This window comes from Hemicordylus capensis, chromosome 3, assembly GCF_027244095.1.
Source record: "Hemicordylus capensis ecotype Gifberg chromosome 3, rHemCap1.1.pri, whole genome shotgun sequence".
In the NCBI taxonomy this organism is placed as follows: Eukaryota; Metazoa; Chordata; class Lepidosauria; order Squamata; family Cordylidae; genus Hemicordylus; species Hemicordylus capensis.
Window position 1 is genome coordinate 245140694 of NC_069659.1, and position 27410 is coordinate 245168103.

The 27410-nt window shown below is 47.0% G+C and overlaps 1 protein-coding gene across 3 annotated transcripts in view; it reads right to left on the reverse strand.

Annotated features, from left to right (window-relative positions):
- The window catches only part of HTR7 (5-hydroxytryptamine receptor 7), a 103700-nt gene that overhangs the window by 19282 nt on the left and 57008 nt on the right, over positions 1–27410 (reverse strand). For 2 of the 3 annotated variants that reach the window (XM_053312241.1, XM_053312242.1), the window contains exon 2: positions 1290–2039. In XM_053312241.1, coding sequence (XP_053168216.1) covers positions 1290–2039 — 750 coding nt within the window. Of the gene's footprint in view, positions 1–1284; positions 2040–27410 lie in introns of all 3 variants that reach the window. The other variant, XM_053312243.1, reaches the window with a different exon arrangement.

The window sequence follows — 27410 nt, forward strand, 5'->3', positions numbered from 1 at the left end:
CCATGCTAAGCCGTGCTTTGTGATGTCATACTACATTACAACTTTAATGACTTGTCTATGAATAATAATTTTAACTTGTCTATGAATAAGGTCTGAACCAAGAGTTCTCAAATAAGAACTTCCAATTCAACTATGGGGTGGTTTCAGGGATGAAAAGGGCCCTGGAACTCATTGCTTCATTTTAACATTCCTTCTTCGCCACCTGTTTTGTGGTGGCAGCAAAAGCTCTCTTGGCAGCCACCGCCCCCACCCCCCACCCTGAATCCCCTCTAAGCAACACTACATTATGATGTAGCATTATGCAAAGGAAGCTTCTGGAGGGGGTGGGGAGTAAAGACATCAGCTGGTGGCTACTAAGAGGGGAACAGCTGATATCGCCTGCAATAGATTTTGGGCTCCCCAATTCATCCCACTCTCCCCTCAAAACACCCCATTTTCACAACTTCTGGATGAAGAAAGTGTTGGGGGAGGGGGATACATTTTGGTTCAGCTTTATTTACAATTATGTTCTTTTAAGATGAATGTAATACTTTTTCATTTTCGTTTCTCCTGTTATATTGGATGAGTTGTTTTATATATTTTGAAGTCAGATATGATTTTTTTAAAATGTCTTATTAAAGTTTATTGACAATCCACTTAAATGCTTTGGATACAACTTTATTTTTAAAGTGCCCCCAATAAGAGTCACTGACTCGAAATGCATTGGGCTCAATGACATATGCCTTCAGTGCATCTTTGAGCTCCACGCTTTCATTGTTTCTGATGCTACAATCAGCCATTTTCCTTATGTGGTTGCTTGTTCTCCCACGATGAGATTACAAATCGCTACCATGCACATTTGTCTATAGCTCTTCACACACAGATCTGAACTTAAGATCTGTACTGAATACAAACAAAACAAAAATCCTGCTTAAATTTAATGATTCCAATACTTCAGTATCCAATGGCTTATCAAGGTTTAGAACTCAGGGCATATCTATCTTACACAGCTAAAACAGATTTAATAGGCATCCCTTCACCTCAGAGAATGTTGGTGACTGTAATTTGGGTAGGAATGGAAGGGGGATTAAAAAACCCCTCTGTAACAGAATTCTCAGCACCAACTGCAACCCCTAGGATTTTAAGGGAAGTTCTGACTAACGGGTATAGAACCGATAGCAATTGCTAATTAAAAATGTGTCCTTAGTTAAAGATACAGCTTCCCTCATCTATATTTTGTTTTACCTGGAAGACAAAGCTTATACATGTAAACTGGTGCATAAAGTGTAATAAAAGTCAAATGACCTTACAGAACAAACTCTGGCTTTTCAGCAAGCTTCAGGGCCTCGTGCATGCCTGCAGCTGAGAGCTTACGGTTGATATTTCTATATCTGCATTGCAACAGATTGCGATAGGTTGTCCTCAGGTCCCGATTGAAGAAGGCATATATAAAGGGGTTAATAAGAGAGTTTGCATAACCCAACCACAGAAATGTCCTCTCCACCCACAATGGGATACAACTGCAAGATGTTCCACAGATAAAGGGTCTGGCTGTAGAAAGTATGAAAAATGGCAGCCAGCATACAGTAAAGGCCCCTACAATAATTCCAAGGGTGGTGGCAGCTTTCTGCTCCCTTTTGAAGATGGAAATGTTCTTCCGTTCATGCTTCAGCAGCCGTGAAAAGTTTGCACACTCTTCCGATTCCTTGTGCAGCTTCACAATGCCATTCGCAGAAACAACCCCTTCGTTTTCTTCTAGCCGCGGGAAGCTGGCAAACTTGTGTTTGGCAGCGCTCTTCTTGGCGGCCTTGTAGATCTGATAGTACATGAAAAGCATCACTGACATGGGGATGTAAAACGCAACTGCTGTTGAGTATATCGTGTAACCAAAGTCTTGGCTGATTAAACAAACTCGGTTGTCATTAATGTTTTGCGCCCACCCAAAGAGAGGCGGCAGAGTAATTGAAGCAGACAGTAGCCACACACAAAGGATCATTTTAGCCATGCACTTCCCATTTTGCCGTACAGGATAGGTGAGAGGCCTGGTTATACCAAGATACCTAGGAGGAAAGAAAGCAGAGTTAGCGCATGGCGGTTATACATTTGTGGACAAAGTCACTACTGTTGTAGGAAGCTGATTTGCTAACAAAATGCAAAACAAACAGTTTATATTTCATGCAAGAACGGTTCTTTAACACAGCCTTTCTAGACAGACTAGCAAAATAAAAGATGACTATGAGGCTATTCACACATGCAGGCAAAACCGGGCTAAGGAAGTCCAGCCTAGTTTTGCCTGTTTGTGTGTGTGTACCATCGGGATCATGCCCGATCCCAGCAGTGCCTCAGGGCAAACCTGCCTCCAAAGCCACCCTCTTAAATGAGGTTAGGAGAGTGAGCACTCTCCTAACCCTGTTTTACTTACTGTCTGCGAGCCCCAGCTGGGGTTGGCAAATTGTGGAGCTCCCGGCTGGCTTCGGGGAAGGACGAGGGGAATGGCTTCAGGGCTGGCTTTGGGGAGGGGAGGGGTAATCCCCCTAATGCACCAGACACTTGTGTGGTGCATAATGGGACATCAGGGGTGGGGTGACGTGATCTGGCATCAGTGTTCTCTCTAATCTTTTTCATTGGTGTGTGGAATGAGTTTTGTTCTGGGCGGCAGTATCAAGGCAGTGTGTCTGCACATGCATTCAGAGTGGGGCCTTCCTGATTCAACCTGATCGGGATCTAAAATTAACTGAGCAGACATCAAAAAACTTCTGAGCGTGTGCACGTGTGCACACCTTGGAGGGAACACTGGCCGGCACCCTGACCATCATGCTGGAAGTGAAGAACTCTGCGCTGTCTCATGTTTCAGTGACAGAGGGGGACAGACTAGTGAGTCAGAGGGCTAGAGGGGTCAAGACATTGGTCATCCTTTCTCTACTGCTCTGACACTATCCCTTTGATATGTAGATTGATATTCTTAGGGACTTCCTGCCTGCCTGCCAGGCTCGAACTGGCCCACAGGGCAACAGGGCATATTCCCGGTGTGCCCCACCCACGGGGTGCCCCTGCGCCCCGCTGCACTCGGCAGCAGTGAATACTCCCCCCCTTAAGTACCCATCCTGCTCAAAACCCGGCGCCCTCCCCACATACATTCACCGCCCTCTCAGTGCCGCCAGTCTGGCCCTGCTGCCTGCCTGACTTCCTCTCTTCTTCTTTCCTTTCTTCTCCCTTGCAACACACACACGTTCCTCTCTCCCTGCACCATGTGTGCAGAGATGCAGAATCCATCTCTCTGCATCCAGCTAGCTAGCTAGATTAGAGATCCTATCTCTCCACTTTCCTATCTAGAATGGAGTTCACCAATAAAGACTCCTTATATTGATTTGAAACTATGAACTGGCTCCAAGTTTCTTTTGGCTCTTAGGAGACACGCATGCCTAGGCAGACTCCACTGTGTTTTGCCTCAGTGCATTCTGCTGTAATAGAAGGGTATCTCTTACCAGAGAGAATTCCCAACACCTCAGAGCTACCAGCAGAAACTAGCAATTGTCTAGGTGGCCAATTTGGCCACCCAGCAACAAAAAGTGGATTGTCTGTGAGGGAGGTGAGCATTTCAAAGCTTTCTCCCCTTGCCCGGTCTGAGCCCTTTCTCTGATCATGATAAAGGGCTCTATTTGACCATATTTGATTCATGAAACTTCTGGGTTCAGTTCTGTAGCTCTTCTTAGTGTAGGCAGTGCTTTACTTTCATCCTAATATTCATAAAATACAAAGGGCTGGTTCAAACAATACATCCAAGTTGGCCAGTGTATTGGGGGAGCAGGGTGTGAATGTGTGCCAAACCAGCTGCACAACCAATACAAAACAAGAGTCACTGGGATTATTATTATTATTATTATTATTATTACTAGTACTACTACTACTACATTTATATCCCGCTCTTCCTCCAAGGAGCCCAGACTTGAGTTTCCCACTACATACTTGAGTTTCTCCTTCACAACAACCCTGTGAAGTAGGTTAGGCTGAGAGAGAAGTGACTGGCCCAGAGTCACCCAGCTAGTTTCATGGCTGAATGGGGATTTGAACTCGGGTCTCCCCGGTCCTAATCCAGCACTGAAGACTAATTCTAAGCAGACCAAATGTTTATGAGCATGACCTATCAATTGTTGGTGTTTGTGGGTCTGCACATATTTTACCGCTATACACATTTTTTTTTAAAAGCCTGGAATCCTTGTTATTTATTGGAATTCCTTATTTCATCCCTGTTGGCACTCAAGGCACCATTAGTAGTGTTCACAGATAGTCTTTCAATCAGGCACCAACCAGCTTAGTTTCAGCAAGTTTGGTGCATCATTTGCCTTCGGACGGAAGCCCTGACTTTGGCCCCACCTATTTCTTTACAGTGTCAAGCTGAGCTCACTTTCTCCACCAAGTTTGGCATAGGGAGCTCCCTTATATTGAGTCAGACCATTGATTCAACTAGCTCAGTACTGTGCTGACTAGCTGCTACAAGGTTTGAGATCTCCCCCAGCAACCTGGAGATACCAGGAACTGAATCGGGGTCCTTCTGATGCAAAGCATATGCTCTGCCATGGAACCACAGACCCAGTGGAAGTTGTTGCTACTAAGTGGGATTAGCAGACTGTACACTGGACACTCGCCAACATAGCATGCCACCGTTCACTGCACATCTATCCCTCATATGAATACTGTGCGAGCAGCCAAGCCCAGGCTTCGGCAGTCAAGCCTGGGTTTGGTTGCGCGTGAGACTCATCAGGATCCATGCTGATTCTGGTGCCAAACCCAACACCACAGCCCAGCTCTTAGTCACATTTGTGCCCTTAACTCAGCTCCCGGGATCGTGTGTCAGCACAGGCTGCTTGTAGTTCACGCTGACACAGAGATGGTCCGGTAGGTCATGTGAAGGGTCCCTGTGAGTAATGAAACTCTTGTATGAATCAGGACCATCTGTTATTTTTCTAAAGCATTTTTCAGCACACAAGGTACTTTGTAGTTAACTACTCTATGATGTGTGCATGGCTAAGGAGCGAATTATTTAACCAAATTTTGGGGGGACCTTTATCTGGCAGCTGGAGGGACATCTGACAGAGATTCAATGTTAGCAACCACCCAATTCACAGAAAAGAGAACTATAGATAAATTCTTTATTACTGTCTTTGACCAGATGCAGTACAACATAGTGATACTATAATGCCAAATGTGGTGTAACAATAGGAAATATAAACCATATATATAACTGTATAATATGTAATAACAGTATAACAATTTAAAACTTACATCTCAAAAATAATGATAAAATCAATTGAAACTGACTGTTTCAAGTTTTGATAGAGACCAATTAAATTCAGTAGGAGAACTATAGGGATACCAGCCACACCAGCAAAGAAGCTTTTCATACACCAACCAGACACAGAAGATCAGGTGACTCCCCAAACCAGGGGTTCCTAACCTTATGTCTGTTGGAGATGCAGCTCTTGTGTGGCATTGACTCTTAGCACTAGCAACTAGGGGTGTGCCAATAGGTTTGATGTCGAACAGGATTGATATTGAACCAGATCAGTCCGATATCGAACCGAATCGTGTTTCGTGATTAATTTTTTCATTAAGTTTTTAAAAATTAAATTCTACTTACTGCCACCCAGTCCAGGGGCTTAGATTCAGACATGGGGAACGAGTCTCCCCTTCCCCGCCAGCCTCCATTTATGTACAAATCATCAAGATCAGACGACCTTTGGCCCATTCTGAGCCTGCCCTCCATTGTAGTGGCCATTTTGGAGGCCGCCACGCATGCCCAATGGGCCTCTGCATGGCTGGGTGACCTCCAAAATGGCTGCTGAAATGGAGGGCAGGCCTGGAATGGGCCAAAGGCTGCCTGAACCAGGAGATTTGTACATAAATGGAGGCTGGCAAGGAAGGGACTTCTGGAGACCCCCCTGTGGCTGAATCTAAGTTCCTGGACTGGGTGGCAATAAGTAGAATTTAATTTTTTAAAGTAAATATATATATTTTAAACTCATGAACCCCCTGAACAATATTGAACTGGGCGTGTGTGTGTTCAGGGGGTGCCAAAACCAAACATGCCTGGTCAGGTTCGAATTCAAACCGAACCGGGCAACCCGGTTTTGTGCACACCCCTACCAGCAATCCTATTGACCACTAAGGGGTAGAGACAGCCAGTAAGGGCATCCCCTCTCTGACCATGCTTTCTCTACTCTACTCCCCCTTTGTTAGACTCAGGTAGGTTTCATTCTCTCACCTAAGAGACTTCCTTCTTCTCCCTTCCTCCTCTTCCTGTATGAAGCTAGCAACTAAGCATGTAGGTCTTATCTATCTCCCTGATGGAATTTCCCAAATAAACTACGTTATTTGGACTTTAAATCCATGTCTTCAGACAATATTAATTAGCAGTGCTCCCTTGCCTGTGCACTTTCGCTGTAACTAGAACAAATAAAGATATCTCCTGCCACCACGAACTCTCTAATAATGTTCCCAGATGTTACTGAACTACAATTCCTATCCACAATGGCCTTTTGGTCAGGCACCCTGCTGGTTCTAAAGATATCTGGGTCACTCTTGTTTGCTATTCTGCGCAGTTAAGAGATTCTGTTTTTGCTCATCCTTGTAGCCTATTGATTGCCTTCACCTTACTTTTTCTTCTCTGTCTTTGCCTTGCCCTGCCCTCCATCTTAGCAAGAGCTGGGTCTGACAGCATGAGGTTAATGGCAGAGTTCTGAACTGAGGTCTTTCATGCGCAAAGCTAGCATTCTACCCGCTATGCAAGACTAACGCTAGTCTTGAGTACAAACAGTCAAGTGGGAAATTTATCATCATCATCATCATCATTATCATTATTATTTACATTTATATCCTGCTCTTCCTCCAAGGAGCCCAGAGCGGTGTACTACATACTTAAGTTTATCCTCAAAACAGCCTTGTGAAATAGGTTAGGCTGAGAGAGTAGTGACTGGCCCAGCGTCATCCAGCAAGTCTCATGGCTGAATGGAGATTTGAACCCAGGTCTCCCCGGTCCTAGTCCAGCACTCTAACCACTATACCATGATACACTCCCAAGTCAGCTCCCCACAAATCAGGGAATTCAACAAACAACCATGTCTATGTTTGGAAAGAAAGAGCTTTCATCAAGGTATCTAACTTCTACAGAGACTGGCTGAGCAGCTATGGCAAGGAGGAGCAATTCTACGGTGTATAGAAATGCAGTCCTTTCCTGCTTCCACCACCAGGCTGTTTATCTTCACAGATAGCTAAAATGGATTATCAGCCTTACAAACAGCAGACCTTCTAAGTGCTGCTTCCCAGCCCTTGAAGATGGCAGAATGCAGAAGCCTTGAAGACTCAAAACATATAACGTTTGTCCTTGTATTAAGTGCCACTTATCCATTCTGATTGGGGACGAATATAGCACCACATCCATTTTTTAAACAGAGCACCAATTCCAAACCAGTAATCTAATATAATTAAGTGAATGTATAATTACTATGAATAGTATAATGGTATAATGAAATGATTTTATATAATTAATGAAATGAACACTTTAGGGTCTGTTGGGTTTAACGGAGACTTTCACATAATGGTTCAGGCTGTGTTCAGATATGAGGAAAAATAGATATTTGGGCCTATTTTCAGTTCAGGTTTGGTCTGGTCTGATATTACTCTGCCTACTGTCTGTGTCCATTTCTTGAAAACAAATCAAACTTTGCCTTTTAAATCTCTAGAGGGGAAAACATTCTTCAGAAGTACCATACTTGATGCACAGAAGCCATAAACATTAGCCTTTAATGAGGCTATTCTCACCAGCACCCTAACCCAGGCTAGGGAAGCCCAGCCTGGGTTAGGTGGCCTGTGAGAACCACTGGGAGCAGGAGTGGGCCCAGTCCCGGCAGGGCAGCAAACCCTTAACTCGGAACCCAAGATCGTGTGTTTGCCGGGGCCTAGAGTAGCTATCTCCTGGAGAAATGTCCCAATGCATCGGGCATGTCACGTGGTGCATTGTGGGGTCTCTGGTGGCCGGGACACGTCGTCCTGACCTCCGGAGCGCCATGCTGCAGCACGCAGTGTGGACTATCTGGGAGGGCAGTCCATGCTCCCAGCAACAAAACAGGACTCATCGGGGGGGGGGGGGGGAGGTGAGTTCAGCCAGCTTTCCCCCAGCCCTCCAGCCACCCAGACTGCTCGGTCATGTGAATGACCTCATTATGTCCCAGTTGTGTATAATGCGGTAAAATCAACTTGGAAGTCAGTTAAATATTTCCATTCTGATTAAATGAATAAAAATATCTGAACCATTACAAAGTTATGCCTCTCAAAAGAGCTATCTAGAACCTCCAAATTTATTTCATGGTTTGATTAGTACACAATGGAGCTATTCACACGAGCAGAAAACAGGGTGACCTCCTGAAAGCAGCCAGAAACCTATTTTTACCTCATAGCAAACAGACGAGCATATGGTGCAGACTTGGCAGGGAGCCGTGAGCACCAGACAATTAACTTTTCAAGGTTTCCCAGCCACAGCTAGCATTGTTGGTCCTGTAGCACTGCCCCTGGCAAAAGCATTCCCCTGAGTGGAAAGGGTGGACATATGACCCAAGGAGACCACTTAGAGGGCTCCAAGCTGCAGTCCCACTTTGCTGCTCCCTGATTGGTAGCCTCAGTTAACCCTTTCCTGGCAACTGCAGCACTGTCAAAGGCACTGAACTCCATCCTGATGCCCAAAACTCCCTGCCCACAAGAAGGCAGGGGACAGGAGAGAGAAGAGAGCAGCTGTGGCTGCCAGCCAGCCCCAAGGGAAGAGTCATACACACACACACCCCAACGCACTCCCCAGATCCAGGAGGGACACAGCAGTTGTCCCCTGGAGCAATTGCCAGATGCTGAGAGCAATTGCAAGATGCCCCCATAACTAGCCCAGGCACAAGGCACACTCCGTACACTGCAGCATGGTTTGGGAAGGCAGAAGGGGGAAACTTCCCCTCGCCCGCTCACCCTCCCCGCAGCTGTGGCTGTGGCCTCAGCGGCACCCCCCACCCCACCCCTCTGTATAGCGTGTGTAGAAGGTAAAAGGGAGAACTCCCCTTGCCCCCCCCCTGCCGCTGTAGCCAAGTGGCGACTCTGCCTCCCCATCAATCCGCCACTACCACCCCTTACCAGCCTCCCAAATAACAGGACAGTCAATCTGCAACCCATTCGGGCCTCCATTCATGTTACCTGGCGAGTGGGCATAGGAGGGTGGGCACCTGGGGGAGGGTGTCCCCATCACCCACCTGCCCTGACGCTGCCACTTGCCACTCTTGCAGTGCCAGCAGGGTGGGAGACTGAGTGGCAAAGTGTCGCCCACACCTGCCCACCCTCATTGGCACTGCTACCCTCTGCATCTTGGTGATGGCGCAGAGGGTGGGCGGGTGGGTGCAGTGTCACACCCAGGCAAATTGGGCACCTGGACGGCCACCGCTGTGGTCTACCGGCCCAGCCTGGAAACGAGCATGACAGTGGGCCGAACTGCTGGGAGCCTCTGGAGGTGTGATGCATGGCAGGGCCCGTGGCACTTCGGGAAGGGGCTCCCCTGCCTGCGGGAACTTTGGCCGACCGTCCCACCCGCTCCCTGCCTGTTGGAAACCTTGTCGGACCCACCCGGAGCAGCCGCCGTCTGCTTGGGAAGGAGGAGAGCGCTGGCAAGACTGCTGCTGCTCCCTGCCCTGCTTTTCCCTGGATTCTGAGTGGGGCAGAGGCTTGATTCTTGGGCTGCTCCATCAGCGCCTTTGCTGAGCACATCTCTAGCCCGATTCCTTTTGAACTGGCTCCCAGCAGCAGCAGCAGCAGCACTCCCTCCCCCGCCCTCACTGGCACCAGGAAGGGGAGAGCAGCAGCCCCATCACCTGTGCAGTTTCCACCTGGAAAGGGCAAGGGTGCTGTTGCCCTTGCTTTGGCGGTTGGTGGGGGTGGGTGGTTCAGGAAGCATCTCCTCTGAGGCAGCAGATGGAAGGAGGAACTGACAGAGCCCAGAGCAGTGTACTACATACTTAAGTTCCTCCTCACAACAACCCTGTGAAGTAGGTTAGGCTGAGAGAGAAGTGACTGGCCCAGAGTCACCCAGTAAGTCTCATGGCTGAATGGGGATTTGAACCCAGGTCTCCCCAGTCCTAGTCCAGCACTCTAACCACTACATCACGCTGCAGGCAAGGGCAGCTGCAAGCAAGGGCCGGTACACTCCTGCTTTTGTCCAGTGACTTGCAGGGGACAGGAAGGAGAACAAAAATCCCCATTCAGCCATGATACTTGCTGGGTGACTCTGGGCCAGTCACTTTACTCTGAGCCTGACCTACACCACAGGGTTGTTGTGAGGAGGAACTTGAGTATGCAGTACACTGCTCTGGGCTCCTTGGAGGGATAGCAGGATATCTATATTATTAATTCTCCAAGACAGGCCATGTGTGGGGAGGTGGTAGAAAGGAGGTGATTGGCTGACAGAGGGGGAGAGAGTTCCAGAGCAGCAGGGAGTTTTGCGGGGTGGCTGGAAAGCAGTTTAACAGTTGGCTCTGGGGGCTGCTGGCAGCAGGCGGTTGGTTGAGCTGCGCAGTGATGCAGCAGGGAGTTCAGAGGCTGCCAGGCGAACGGGTGACAGTCCCTGGCAGTGGCAGGGGGAAGCAAGGGCTGTGAGACAGAGATAGAAAGACGGAGGACAGAGAGCACGAGCGAGAAACTTGTGGGGGCGGCGGGAGCAAGCGAGAGAGTTGCGGGGGGCGGCGGGAGCAAGCGAGAGAGTTGCGGGGGCGGCGAGAGCAAGCGAGAGAGTTGCGGGGGCGGCGAGAGCAAGCGAGAGAGTTGCGGGGGCGGCGAGAGCAAGCGAGAGAGTTGCGGGGGCGGCGAGAGCAAGCGAGAGAGTTGCGGGGGGCGGCGGGAGCAAGCGAGAGAGTTGCGGGGGGTGGCGAGGGTGAGAACGAGAGACTTGCGGGGGTGGTGAGGGTGTTGCAGGGGGTGGCAAGGGCAAGCGAGAGAGTTGTGGGGCGGCAAGGGTGAGCGAGAGCATTGCGCGGGTGGCAAGGGCAAGCAAGAGAATTGTGGGGGGCAACGAGAGTAAGTGAAAGAGTTGGGGGGGGCGACGAGAGCGAGTGAGAGCATTGCGGGGGCGGCGAGAGCGAGCGAGAGCGTTGCAAGGGCGGTGAGAGAGAGAGAGAGCATGGGGGAGCGGCGAGAGTGATTGAGAGAGTTGTGGGGGGTGGAGAGAGAGAGCGAGAGAGTTGTGGGGGGTGGAGAGAGAGACCGAGAAAGTTGTGGGGGTGGGGTGTCACAGGCTCAGTGCAAGACCGGACAGATGCTCTGTGCATGGTCAGCTAGTAAAATGTAAAATGAATGAGTAGTATGACATATGTGTCTGTGCAACTATTCCCCTTAGGGGATGGGGCTGCTATAGGAAGAAGGGTTTGAGCTCCCTGCCTGGTACGTAGGCTCTATGGTAGCTCTGTATAAACGGACCTTCTGCAGTGTTACGTGGCTTCACACAAGTACTGGAAGGGGGTAGGCAACCTCCCCTGCTTGCTAAACCTGGTTTTAGAGGGGCTGGGAACTAGGTGACCCTCTTTTGACAGAGCACTGTTTGAGAGCTTCCAGAGGTTTCACAAGGTAGTGCTAACCCCGCCTTCAGACCTCAAGCCCTGTTTTTGCTGGTCATAGGCATGGTCCTGTTTCCCCTTCCTCACTCTTAGTAGAAGGGAAGAACAGGGATGGGATCTAGTATTTCATAGAATCACAGTCCCAAGGGTTTCTTGATCGAAAGCTATGACAGTTAAATAGGTTGAAACTGGTCTGCTTTTGTAATACAGAGCTGCCCTTAAAGGAAGTGCTTCTGGAACCCATGTGAGAGCAGAACTATATACAATGGGGTGGGACATCTGTGTCTTCAAACACAGGGCACTGCCAGGAAACACAAGTTGGGGCAATTCCAAGGGGAAATTAATGGGTGGGATGGGTGTCAAACTCTGCCGTTACCAGGGCACTTTCCAAGTTAGCTGCTCAACAGCAGCAAAATGCTTCCATGCAGGCAAATTGCTTTCAAAACGTAAACAGCAGGGGGAGCAGTCTCACGAAAACTAACAACCCAAAAAAACAGCAACTTTTAAATGCTGGATATATAACATCATAGCACTATATCACAGCGATTAAATTCGAAACAAGGCACTGGAAATATGAAGGGCACCCTGCTGAAATATGAAGGGCACCCTGCTGTCAGCTTAAGGTCTGTGGTGTTATAGCACAGGAAGTGTGGAAGCACACTTCAGAGTTTTGTTGTGCAAGGTGTAATCTGGAAAGCGCCCAGCTGCTTTTCCACTACAACTCTCTTCCCCAGCAACTTTCCCCCTACTAACTGGGCCATGGGACCAAAAATTATTCCAGCTGATGGAAAAGTGATCATGGGGAAGGGTTTAGGGGGCAACAGCAGAAGAAAGGTTAAGTACCCCAGCCCCACATACAGAAAACCCTCCCTGCTTACAGGCATTTGTCAATGACCCACCTTTGAAAACATGGGTCTTCCCATATAGCTCTGTCCTGACTCACCATCCCAAACATCATCTCCCATGCAAAATAAAAAAGGAAATGAAGTACTTATGATTAACGAGCATTCTGTGTAACTGTTTCCCAACACTGAGATTAAAACGAAATGCTTTATGTGAGCCAAGGAATAAAGCTTGAGAGTTAAATTTAGTCCCAGTTAAGGTCAGCCCAGTATAATGTATTCAAGTATAAAACAATATTTAAAAATGCAGGCAATATACAGTACTGATATGATTAAAATGCATTACATTTTGAGAAAGTAATGTCAATGCAATAGCATTTCAGTTCCATAAAATATGTTGTTTGAAATTAAAATACATCAATCTATATAGAAATGCATTACGTTGTTCCCTCTAATATTTATATTTCAGTTACAGATGATCAGTTCTAAAGATTAAACAGGCATCAGTCTGGCAACCTTCACATGGCTCTTCTCAATATATACAATCCATTAAGCCTGGAAATTTAGATTCCGGTTTAACATCAAATGTAAATCACTAAGTGGCCTGTTCTGTAGGAAGTGTGTTGAATAGCTGAACAGGAACACACAGAGCTACATACAGGAGAAAATGGGCTCTTTCATACAACACTCTCAAAATAATGTTCCTCAAAAGTTATTGCAGGATCTATCAATTATAAGCAGAGGTGCACCTAGGTAATTTTGGAGAGTGGACCTAAAGGCCTTTTGGAGGCCTCCCCGCTCCCACCACATAAGACAACAGCTCAGAAAAAGCTGGAAATTCTTCTCTTTTCTTTACTTCTCTCTCTCCCTCTATTTTTAGAAGTGAATCTGAGTAAGATACTTCCCACTGACTTGCAGAGAGATACCATACTTTGCATGGACAATCCTGCCACTTAAATTAGCTGAATTCATTACTTTTTGCAATCATGGAAGGATGTAAAACAAGAATATTTTTATGCAAATATACATTAGCAGAAACATTTCAACACGTGTTAATATATCCCAAGATTCCAACATAACATAACTCAGTACTGCACATGCATGCACACACCCACCCAGAAAACAGACCTCTTGGAGTCCCATTCCCAGCATGCTTCTCTAATGGGGATGGGGCGGGGCGGGGGGGGAAATCCCTGCAAAAACAGCAGCAGCAAGGAGGGAAGAGACTAAATTTGCAGGGAAGCCAGGAAGCTTCTGTCTTGGTTTACAGACTCTTTGCACGTCCCACTCCCACCCCAACCTTTTGCTAGCCACCCAATAACAAATAAATCCTGGATGTGTTAATGGCTAGGTATTGTGAAAAAATATTGTGGGGTGAAGTGGGGAATCTCCAGGAATAGCCCAGCCAGATCTGGCCACCTTCTGAGGCTCAGCCGGAGCGAGGGAAGAAACCAAACCAAAACTCAACTCTACCCTGGAGCCAAGTGCCAAATCTTCAAGAACTCACTAGATGAGGAGGGAAATAAATCACTGCAGAAACAGCAGCAGAATTAACAAGCAGAGGAGAAACTAAATTTGCAGATGATCTGGGAAGCCTCGGGCTTGGCTCTTTGCATCCAGCTCTTTCCCTCTCTCCCTCTGCTGCACCCCATTGTCTTCCACCCAGTCCTTTTGCATGTATTTCCCCCCTCAATATTTTCACAATATCAGTACCATTAAAATCTCCAAGACTGCTTGCAATAGTCACACTTGGAGATCAACAGGTTACTCACCTGTAACGCTGGTTCTTCTAGTGGTCATCTGTAGTTTTACACCAATGGGCTTTGCACCTGCACAGAGTCCACGTCGGAATCTAGCAAGCTCAATTTTCCTGCTTTTGGCGGGAACCCCACCCCCATATGCGGCTGCGCCACTCCTCATCCCCTCAATCACGGAGTCCGCCTTCAGGAAACCAGTGGGGAGGATGGGAGGGCATGTAAAACTACAGATGACCACTAGAAGAACCAACGTTACAGGTGAGTAACCTGGGCCGACACCTGTAACCCTTTACGGGGCCCATCGTACAGAACAAAAAGCAAGGGCATCCTCCGCCACTCAGCTGACCACCGAACATAAAAGGGCAAAGCTCTCCTCACATCTAGCCGATTTAACCTACGCTCTGCATCCGAGGCAGGGTTTTGAAAGAACACTGGGAGAGTAAGGGGCATGGAGCGGTGAAAGGCCAACACCACCTTGGGCAGAAATTGGATATCTGGCCGGATGACCACTTTATCCTTATGGAATTGTTAGTAAGGAGGATCAGCTCGGAGGGCCCGCAATTCACTCATCCTCCTGGCAGAGGTTACTGTCACCAAAAAGGCCATCTTCCAGGAGAGCAGATGTGGGTCCACCAAGGCCAAAGGGTAGCTGCATCAATCCTGCCAGTACAAATGGCAAATTCCAGGCTGGTGCCATTACGGGGTCATCTGGGAACACATGGGAGAGACCTTTAAGGAAAGTCTTAACCAAGGAGACCTTAAACCAGGAATGTCAACCCACAGGGGATTTGGCCACTATAGCGGCCAGATATACTCTGAGAGAGGACAACCTGAGGCCAGACTCCTTCAAGGACCTCAAATAGGCACAGATATCGGCTACAGAGGGATTAGCCACATCAAAACCCTCAGAGTCAGCAAAAGCACAGAACCTAGCCCATTTGTGTCCATAGGACTTTCTAGTGGAGGGCTTTTGGGCTGCCACCAGTATGTCCATCAGTTCAGGTGGTAGGACGGACTGATCCTCCATGCAGACAGGTGGAGGGACTAAACCCCAGGTTATAGGGTCTGGCCTCTGTCCTGAGACAACAGGTCTGGAAGAGTTGGAAGTCGCATCCACGACTCCGCCAGTCTCCTCAGAGTCAGGAACCAAGGCCTCCGCAGCCACCACGGCGCTATCAGGATGGCCTGAGAGCGATCCAGTCTCAGTTTGGTTAGGACCTTGGGCAACAGGGGAAACGGGGGCAGCAGGTAAAGTAGTTTCCCCGTCCAAGGGCGAGCCAAGGTATTCCCCAGAGACTCCAAGCCCCACCCGCCTCTCGAGCAATACAGGGGACACTGTGAGTTATCCTGAGAGGCAAACAGATCCATGGCCGGAAAGCCCCACTTGGCAAAGATTTTCTCCAAGACCTATCTGTTCAATCTTCACTCGTGGGAGACAGTCAAGGATCTGCTCAGGCTGTCTGCCTGGTCATTCAGTACCCCTGGTATGTGGACCGCCTGTGGGGCAACGTGTGGGGTTTGTAACAATGCTGCAGTTTCAAACCCTGAAGGGAACGGTCCTATGGGGATGGCTGTTGAAAAGCAGGCCATTGCTGGTACGGAACCCACCGAGAGGCCTTTTGTGATCAAACAGAAGGTACAGAAAATGACATCAACTTCACCGTGTTTCGGAGCTTTTGCACTTTTTGGAGCATCTCATCGGTTTGCTCCGTGAACAGGGACATTCCCTCGAAAGGAAGGACCTCGACCCTGGACCGGGCTGTGTAGTGGAGGCCAGAAGACCGCAGCCAGGCATGGCAGCGCAGCGCCTCGGAGGTGGCCTTGACTTTGGCCGCACATTCCGCCGATAACAGGCAGAGAAAAGCTCCTGCTTGGCTACCTGGATCACCTCCCGGAGAAACGTCTTTGCTGTTTCGTTCTTATCTGAAGGGAGCAGCTCAAGAAAAGGGACCACTTTTTCCCAAAGGAACTGGTTGTATCTGGCGTTATATGCCTGGAAATTTGCCACGTGCAAATGGAGTGCTGAGGCAGAATAAAGTCTCCTTCTGAAGGAGTCCAACTTTTCCCCTTCTCTATCGGAGGGGGTCAATTGTCCATGGCCCCTCAATCGCTGTAGGGAGTCCTCCACCACAATAGAGAGTCCTCTACCATGATAGAAAGCCGGGTGGTGCTTTAAGAAGGCTGTTTCCTCCTGGGGGTCACCACGTAGAAACTCTAAGCAGCGATTTGGTTGCAACAACATAGAGAGTTTCTTCCAGTGCCCTTTCATTATCGCCAGCAGTGCTGAATTCAGATGCAAAGCCGCGGGCACCTTCAAAGCAGCGTCAATCAGGGCAAAGAGAGGATCCGGTTCCTCCTGGCTTTGGGCCCCAACATTGACCCCCAACGCAGAGGTCATATGGCCCACATACACAGAATAGACCTTCAGGTCCTATGAGGGTGAAGGCGGCTTGGAGTCCGAGTGGACCTCTAGAGGGGAAGACCCGGGAGATGGGGGCTCAGAGTCCTCTGAACTCAAGCCACTCTCACAGTCCGATTCCTCCATGGGCCCCAGTTCATGTTTGGTTCCCATCAGGTGCGATGGGGAGTCTGGCTTATCAGGCTGGACCTCTGGTACCAAGCCCGGTACCATGGAAGCCTGGGTCACCGGATTCAGAGGACTGCGGGGTCACACGTGCCTGAGATAAGTCATGGCATCGAGCACGATCCCAACGTGTGCAAGGGAGGGGCACGCGAGTCCCAGGCCAACCAATATGTGTTAAAAACCAGATCATCACGGCACTGAGCGTCTCAGTAACCTTGGCCATAGTCAGGGTATGCAGACCAGACATCCTCTCAGTATCGATCATAGGAATCCCTGCAATCCAGACCATAAGTACATGCAAGGTCCTGCAGGGGCGAGTGGTGCTCGAAAGAGCAGTAACAGTCCATAGAGGAGACGACTCAATGGTCACAGTCCCCGCCTGCACGGTAGACAGATGAACGATCGTCCAAGTCCCAATGGTGTCCGCGATCCCTCAAAGCAAACTGACTACAGTCACCGCGAACCAGAGAGCAGTTCTACAGCACATCAGCCAGAGAATGATAGGGTGGATATGCTGCTTCTACCGACGAGGCACCTTCCAGCCCATCCGATGGTATCGAGCATTCCTGTGCCTCAGAGGTGTCCTGTGCCAGAATAGGGGTAGAGGACACAGGGTGCAAAGTGGCCTTTTTAGGCTTTTTCGCAGCCGTGAGTTCCACACTGGTGCCCAGTTACGATCTCTTCTTTTTTGGGATCGGGGGCAGGTGCTGCCCAGCAGGAAGTTCAGGTTGAGACTTGAAACTCTTCTTATTTTTCGGCCTCAGCGAAGCCGATTTTGCACCAGGGTCCGATAACTGCCCAGGAAGGCTCTCCAGGCCCTGTTCGGGCGTGGCCACCACATGCAGCATAGACAGCGGTTCTGCCATAGAAGAGGTCGACACCAGTGCCGGTACAGAGGCGTCCACTGCAGCCGGTACCAATTCAGGTCGCACTGCTGATATCGAGGTGGCCATTTTCACACCTTTTTTCAATAAGATCTCTCTCCCATCAAAGCTGCTATTTACCTTCCTAGTAAAAACATGAGGCCAGTTCAAATGATACATCCAAGACACACACAGTAGAGATGCGCACAAGCACATCCCATTTCTCCTCCTGGCTCACATTTCCCCTTCTCCTCATTGAGTGTGAAAGGAATGTTTGCATTAACCACCTCTGCAGCACAGGAGTGCAACAGGGATGAACATTAGAGGCCTGAGCAACTTCGGCCCTCCATCAGATGTTGGCCTACAACTCCCATCCACTGATCCCTCGAAGGTGCGTGTATGCGCACCAACTTCCAAGCCCCCGCGCAACAGTTTCTGGCGGGTGCACAGTCTCTGCTGCACCCACCACTGCTGCCCAACTGCCCGGCACCCCTCCCCCCCCCCGGCTGGGAAGCATTGCTGTGCTTTACCTCTCTCACTGGCCGCGCTGCCGCCATCTCCTCCTCCTCCTCCATTTCCGGCTGGACGGACCAGCCAGAGGAGGTCAGGAGGCAGCGGCAGCTCCCAAGTGGACAGAGCCCAGAGAAACTGGAGCTGGGGGCCCAGGGGGTGGGAAGGACAGGAGGCAGAGGCAACTCCACCCCCACCCCCCACAGCTCCCACATGGGTTAAAAAGGTGAGAAAAATTTTGTGCGCCATGCTTTGCATGGCACAATACTTATTAAATTGGGGTGTATGTGAGAGAGATTGAAAGTTATGTTCGCACACTGCCTTGATGCTGCCGCCCCGGACTAAACGCTTTCCACTCAGTTGTTATAACAATTAGAGGGAACACTGCTCCCATCATGCAGAATACTACTAGTATTCAGCTCATACATGAGAGGTGGTTTGGACAGCATACCCCACCCATCCACCCTCACACAATTTAATGGTTCAGATGAAGCATACATACACACACAGTTAGGAGGTACTAAAGGTGAGCCAGGAGGGGGAGCAAGATTTACTTGTCCAAACTTCTGAATTGAGCTTCCATTTAGGGAGGAGAGCAAGCATGAATTGTCCCTTTTGCTAAGCAGAGTCTGCCCTGGTTTACAATTGCATGAGAGACCACATGTGTGAGCACTGTAAGATATTCCCCTTATGGAATGGGGCCGCTCTAGTTCATTGTCATGACTAGTTTGACCTTGGGCATGTGTGCCATCTGTTTCTTTTCCCAAACCTGGCTAGCATCCTACTACTATGGATATATATCGCTTTTCGGCAAGTGCTCAAAGCAGTTTATGCAGAAAAATGAAAAATAAATAAGAAGTTTCCCTGTCCCCAAAAAGGCTCACAATATAAAAAGAAAGATAAAGTAGACACAAGCAGCAGCAACTGGAGGGTTATTGTGCTGAGTCTGGATAGGGAATTTCAGCACAGATCCCTATCTCTTCTGATCCTAATGAAGATTCTACTGAATAAAGTGCTTCGTGGACCGAGGAAGATGCAGTGAGGGAATCAGTGCACAGAAATGTTCTGTTGAAACAGATCCAATACAAACTGGAAATACAAAGTGAAGCCTACTAGGATATTTCACTGCTGTGCAGATTGGTCCAGTCAGTGGAAAGAGGCTGGGTAGATTGTTCCATATTATGACACATTAAAGCCACCACAAATCAAAGCAGGCCTTTACAAATATTGCATATGGATAAATATTTTTCTCAAAGACTCGGTTTGAGGAGATGCTCAATATAGTAATCACTTTTTCTTCTCTTTAAAAAATATATTATTTGTGTATATCCCTTTTTTATATTTCCTGTGTTGTTTTCCTTAATTATCTCTATACTATTCTAGAATGCTTTTTTATGCATTCACTATCTCTTAAATGGCTTTTTAAAAGCCTTGTGTGTGCTCATATATTTACATCATTAATGCATTTTTCATTCTTCTAATTCTCATTTCACTGTCTCGATGCTCAGGGATTTCAATTTATCTTTCTTCTTTTATTGCACTATACATCTCCTTCGTCTCTGTCATCAGATCTTCCACCTCATCACTTCAGGCAGCCTTCTTCATTCTGCTTTCATTCCAAAACAATTTATAATCTCCATTTGGTAATGGAAGTGCCTTCATAGTAGGTTCTCTCTTGGCTCTTTATTTCCTCACATACACGAGGTTTTGAAATCATTTTCATTTTTTAACTCTCAAGACAGATGTGCAATCCCTATGTATCTTCATCTCTGCCCACAAGTTCCCCCTTCTCTTCTCTACTCATTTCTCTATTGTTACTAGCAAAGCTTTTCTGTTGGATCTCAGAAGCCCCTCATTCGTGTCTGAGTCTCCAGGCTTGGAGATCTCACTCTGTACATGCTCAGGAGTCTCACAGCATCATGAGTTCTCTGTTTCTACAAATAGAGACAGTTCACTTAGTGATAGTGGTCCAGTTGCCCCTAGATTTGGCTCCTATCAAGCAAATTGTGAAGGACAGCAAATGCATGTCCTCCCTAATCCTAATCCCCAGACGTTAACTAAAAGCAGGCTAACTCTCTGTCAAGGCCACTCTGCACTCAGGCTAAACCACCTTGTCTTTCCCTTCCTTTCACAAAATGGATAGCAGTCAGCTAATGTGTCAATCAGCTCAACAAGAACACCACAGATAAGGCTGGTGGAGCTAAATCCCGACCCCCCACCCCTGCAACACACACACACACACACACACACACACACACACACACACACACAGGTTGAGCAAGCTATACGAACCTAAGAGATGTAACCATCAAAAATCCTGATTAGATTACTGGACTTTTCCGTCTATGCAGATACCCCTTCTCATGTCTATGCACTCTGTTTTCATGACAAAACCCTTGGCATACTTTGGCAATTCCCACATTGTTACACGCAGGAAGAAAGATCAGCAACAATGGGATCCCTGCCGGTCTCTCCCAACATACCTGTTTGACAACAATGGTCAATTGGAATTTGCCCCCAGGATATGTTTTTGAGTATAAGGACCCCCAATTACATGATCCAGTGTGCTCCCTGGGATTCGAGTTCTCCCTTGTATGCTTCACTGGGGACTCCATCACTTACTCCATCAGCTTTTGGGGTGATTTACTGCCTACCGGCCATCACGTTCCATATTTTGTGCCATTTTCCAGACTGATTTACTTGCCTAGCCTTATCTGCCCAGTCTTCCTCACTAACCTGGGAAGCTGGGTCCAAGGAGGAACCACCCTCCTGGAATCACCTCTAACAACTAGCCCTCCCAACCTTCTTGCACCCACCTTGGCCTGACCTGTTCCTGAGGAGTGAAGTTTATTGGTGGTCCCTGGAGCCTTCCGTCCAGATCAGGTGATATGAGCCTTTGCCCCTCCTTGGGCCCAAAATACCTCTCTTAAATCTAACCCCCTCCTTCTCTAAAAGCTTCTCTCTCTTGCCTGCCTGGGAACTTACATAATTAGGACTCTAAGCTAAAATGACTCATTGCAGTTAAATGTATCTTTGATAGTAATATTGCTTTAACCACTTATTTCTCTCCTTTGTACTCCTTCCTACAATAAATATATTCTTTTTATTTTGGAACTTACATCTTGTCTCATACCAGTCATCTCCTGTGTCCACAACTTTGCATGAATTAAAACCTAACTTGAAACTGTTCCTTCCTGAGCTTATTTTCCCCATGTGAGCCCAAAAGGTAGATTTCGGGGTGTTCACCAATCACCCCAGAGTAGTTTCATTAACACTATCACTCCTTACTGGGCAAAGTCTAATATCTTCACATACGCACCAATCATCTTTCTTCCACCCTTCACTACCAATTACATAGAATATTTTCCCTTAGGTTAAAAGGAAGGAAGGAGGATGACAACATGAAATTGCTGGGTTTTGCCTTGTGACATTCATCAGGAAAACTGGATGAATTGTAAACCTAGTCAGATCAGATGTGGTTGCCAAGAGAAACATACATTACAAATTACACGCCTAGAGTACTGAGCTGTTTAAACAGCTGCCTTTATTTAATGCAGGAAGATTTATTGTGAAATGTATGCACACTTTCCCCTCTAACTAGATTATAACTATACTGATTACAGGACACACACATATTTTGCCAGAAAAATAATGAAGAAGCCACTGGCCAGCCAGGATCATGTTCCACCAGCATTGTGCAGTTAGTTGACTTTGTGCTGAATGAACATTCCTGGTCCCACAAGCAGAAAATAAATTATACATTGATATCTGCAACTTTACCTCTTTAGGCAAGTAAACTACCAGTGCTCTACCTTCTAAGGACTGTCCATATCATCAAGTATGGTATCTGGTACATCTACTTGGCCGGAACCAAAATTCAACCATGCTGGATACAGCAGATGGAGGAAGGCAGGATTTAGATGAAGGCCAAACTATGGCCGCATTCACACGCAACACGGAACTCTTCCTGCAGCCCACTGCTCTCCTGCCATGGTTTGGATGTCACAGAGAGCTCCCTCTCTGCAGTCAATGAGACTGCAGATGTATGCAGTCAACTGATGTCACAAGAAGAAGAGGGGGAACTGGCTGCCTGGACTTCCTTCTCGACTGAAGGATAGCCCCAGCAGCCAGTACCAGTCAAAGTGAAGAAGGAGCTTCCTCACTCAACTCTGGTTGGGAAACAGCCAGGCTGTGGTGGACAAAACACTGGCACTGCTAAACTGGAGGTCCAGGCGGCAAAACTCAATACAAACTGAAGGTACAAATCAGACTCTGGGATGGGAAACCATGAGAGTCCATTTTCTGTCGGAACTGCAGTTGCCCACATTCAGATGTACACAAATTGAAACCAGAGGCCCCTTCACCCGGCTTCGTATTACATGCTAATGTGGCCATCATGTTACTTTGAGCACATTATTGTTTCTAATGCACCTGGTTTTTATTCAGTAAATACCAGCTAGACTGTGTGCCCCTGCAAATCCGGACCATGGCATGGTGGGATATTTTGTTTTGCTTTGTTAACCCTCTCTTCCCCTTCTGCAGTCTCTTTCTGGATCAAACTACCTGCAGCCGCTATTTGCTTTGGAAAATATTAGAGCATCCCCCCACCAGCCCCTGGGCAAATAGTAGTCACTGTATCCTCTTCACATTCAGATTAGGATCGGAGGCACTTAAGGGTTTACAACTCAGAGACCCAGTGTAGTGCAATGGCTAGAGTGTTACGATTAAGGTAGAACATATAAAGACTGAATGCAGGGATGACTAGGGAGGGCATGGATTTTCAGTTAAAAGCCTTGAAGGCAACAGCTGCTAATTATGAGGAGCATAAAGTGAAAGGGTCTCTCTCTCCCTCTTTCTCTGGGTCAGGTAGGAGGAGGCACTATAACTCTCACACAGCTCTCTCCTCTGAAACAGTTTTCAGGAGATGGAGGGGGGGAACTCACCATCCCAGTATTTCCCATGCTACTGTTTTCATAAATCCTTACAGTGGAACCGTAGCTGGAATGAGCTGAGTTTCAAAATGAACCCCAAATCTGGGTTTCAAAATGAACCCATTGCCCCACCTAAGAGTCTTTTCCAGAGAGCACTGGCCATTTTCATAGAACAGTCTAATTTCCCATCTTAAGTATATTAAAAGGTATTGTTTTTAAATGCTGAGTCTTCTTAAAGAATTCCTTAGAGTATGAATAAGAATGATGACTGCAATAAAGTATTTTTATCAATCAGACCTCACTGCTTGGATGATAAAGTTATAATATTTATTTTTGCAACGTGGAGTCATTTTAAATGTGCTTGTTTTATTCATTACTTGTCTTTGTTCTTCCCTGAGAATATGAGCAAACACATTTAATATGAACTCTGCCTATAATTTGAGAACCATCCATAACAGCACAGCTTCATACAAATGTACACATCTAAAGCTCACATTCCTAAGTACATGAAATAATTATATAAAGACTACAGGAGTTACTGTGCATGTAATTTTCCACAGCAATGGTTTTTTCCCCCCTTTTTCTCTATACACTTATGAATATAGGTTTAGTATCACTAATCCGGACATCTGAAATCCAGAATGCTCCAAAATCCAGAAACCACCATGGCGTGCACCCGCAGCACCGACTCGTTGAGGCTTAGTTTTCATTACATTTACAGCTACCTGTAGTTATTGTAAATTCAATGCTTATTTGTTTTTATACTTTAAATAAAACCTAAAAAAAATAAAATAGAGTGTATAGTAACCGTTCGTGTTTAGACTTGGATGCCATGTGCAAGATAGCTCATTACAAATATGCAAATATTCCAAAATCTGGAAAAGTCTGAAATCCGGATCACTTCTGGTCCCAAGCAGTTCAGATAAGGGATACTCAACCTGTACTGTTGCCAACTGAGGATATCATTTCATGCATCTGATGAAGTGAATTCTAGTCAATTAGTTGATTATGCAACAATACATGTGTTAACCCTTAAGGTGCCACAAGGTTCTTTGTTGTTTATACTGGCTTCCTTGTTAAGCATCACGCAGCAAAGCTGGTGTAGGAAGCAACTACAGTAATCCCTCGACCTACGAACTACTCGACATCTGATGTTTTCGAGTTACGAGCGACAAAAAAGACCGGAAGTAGCTGCCGGTTTAGATTCAGCTTACTCGACCTACGAATTTTTAGATGCGGTTTCCTCGACTTACGAATGTTTCCAGACTTCCGTGGTGCGCTCTTCGACTTACGAAAATTTCGACCTCCGAACATGCGTTCGGAATGGATTAATTACGTAAGTCGAGGGACCACTGTACATAACCACATAAATATTACCAAAATGGCATGGCAGATGTGCCATAGGAGCCACCATGTTCAGATAAAATATTAATTAGGCTTTACTTCACATTTGCACCTGCATAAATCTACCACTTATTTATCTACCACTTTTCAACAAAAGTTTCCAAAATGGTTTACAATTTCACATAGTGAAATAAACAAAACAAACAAACAAACAAACAAGATGGCTCCCTGACCCCAACGGGCTCACAGTCTAAACATAAACATAAGATAGACACCAACAACAGTTACTGGAGGTACTGTGCTGGGGGTGGATAGGGCCGGTTACTCTCCCCTTGCTAAATAAAGAGACACACCATGTTAAAAAGGTGCCTCTTTGCCTAGTTAGCAGGGGTTACTTAATGAATGGCACTTAAGGGTTTACTAATCAGAGACCCAGTGTAGTGCAATGGCTAGAGTGTTACACTTGGATGTGGAAAGCCCAGATTAAAATCCATTTTCATTCATGAATCTCATGACAAGAGTAGCACTTATCATAAACACTGAATGTGCAAAAGCCACAATCAATAGCAATCAATTCTTTTCTGTGCTTACAGAATATGCATACCATATGTTGATGGTGACAGAATATGCATACCATATGTTCATGGTGACATCAATTATCTTCCATCAGAAGAACTCAGCAGTTAGAAAAGCAGCTGAGTGGGCAAAGATTGCTAGCTTATTTATTTTAAACTAGCTGAACCCGCACAGAGCATCTGTGCGCTAGGACTTTGTTGCTCTCCTTGCCCCCTGCCACAGCCCCTGCTTTATTGCTCAGTGTCAGCCACCCACTCTCAGCCACCCTCTCCCACTCGCTCGCTTACCCACCCCTGCTGCACTGCCGTTCGCTCACTCACCTGCCACCGCTCCCCACCGCTCGCTCCCCCTCCCCCTCCCCCACCGCTCGCTTGCTCACCTGCCCCCTCCCCACTGCTCCCTGCCACTGGCTCGTTTGCTCATCTGCCCCTCCCCGCTGCTTGCTCGCTCACTCACTCGCCCCCTCCCCGCCGCTCGCTCACTCCCTGCTACTCGCTCTCTCACTCCTTATTCGCTGTCACTTGCCCCCTCCTCACCATTTGCTCTCTCATCCCCTCCCTACTCACTCGCTCGCCCCCTACCCACTCCTCTTCCCTATCTGCATATGGAATCCCCACTGCCCAATCAACTCAGTGCTTCTGTTCTCTTACCTCTGATAGGTAAAGCACTGTGTGGGCAAGGCTTGCCACCCGACCTTAGTGTATTAGATAGATAGATAGATAGATAGATAGATAGATAGATAGATAGATACTTAAACACTGCCCTTTGATGCAAGTTCTCAAGGAGGTTTACAGATAAAGTCTGCACTCTCTCATTGACATCTCTGGCAAAAGGCATTCTGGGATACAAAGCAAACTACTACCAGTTCAAGAGCAGGAAGCATTTTTAATAAGAGACTGGCTGATTCAGATGCTTTAGCCCAGGCTTCCCCAACCTGCGGCCCTCCAGATGTTGCTGAACTACAACTACATAAACTGTGGCTAGGGATGCTGGGAGTTGTAGTTCAGCAACATCTGGAGGGCCGCAGGTTGGGGAAGCCTGCTCTAGCCCTTCCAAACACATGAGGGAAGAGTGCAGGCACATATGTGTCCTCCTCATCCAGTGTGCTATCTCACCATCACTTAATCACATGAGGGGCAGAGGACCAGTGGACATGCCTTTTGAACCAGCCCAGGGATTCATAGATATATTCAAGAGTACCGAAACAGAGGAATACACAAATCATCACACACACAGGGTTGCATATACAATACCTGAAACTAATCAAATATCACTGTAAAATCTAAAATGAATGAAAGTAACAGATACCCAAATCTGAAGATAGAGGTTATTAGTTATGACAAGACAGGAAATGGTTTATGCCAATGCAGCTACAATGGCACCTTGGTCTCTGCCCACTATAAAGGCTAGCAATATGTCACAACAATATTGCCAGCTATTTTGGTGCACCCCTCCCCCCAACCCTCAGAGGTACATAATACAAGAGAATGTGCAACCAGTAAGCAGATGGAGTAGATGGAGTGTTGCTTGTGGACCAATGAACCTTGGGATCAAACTGCCCTTTTAGTGCTGTAGCTCACAGGATGGTCTTGGCCAAGTTCTCTCTCAGCTACCTCACCAGGTTGTTGCTTAAAGCCAGACAAGCTTCTAACTCTAATTCCTTAGAGATTGGGGGTAGGGATGGGGTCGCAATTGTGAAGAACATCCATCTAATCTTTCTTACCAGTTTCTCAACACTTCATATGGCATTTATAAAATGTCTGCTTCACAGGCAAATTAGCCATTACAAGAATTACTAAGAAACTGCCATGACAACATCATAAAACTCCCAGTCATTTGCTGATGTGGCTCTTTGCAGTCTCTATATGAGGTGTGTGCATTGTGGAGGTATTAATGATTGTTCCAAACCTCCTGATGTTTGGTCAGAGTGGGAAAAGGCACAATTCTGACTGCCCTACCACGACAGAGCTGAATCCAGGGCATGATTCATTCACTTGCATGTGCATTGTATGTATAACACAGTACATTTGAGCTTATTTGCAGAATTTTTTTTAAAGTCAAAATAAACTGAAAACTACATTTGTACAAATTCAGAATGCATAGTTGCAATCATAATTACTATGTGAAATTTGGAAAAGTCTTTAAATTCATTAGGGTTTTTAATAAACCCAAATATCATGATATTTTGGGATGGGATGTTTCCCATGGCTATGTATGCAGCATTTTTTCTAAGTGCCAATTACTGCAGTATGTTCTCATTAAATGGCAATAAAAACACCAGCAACATCATAAGTAAATGATACAGGATTACAATCATGGTTTATTTTCCACACACACTCCCTGTGGGGTGCAGGGGTGTGTGGGAAGAACCACCTTGAAATCTGAACTTGATAT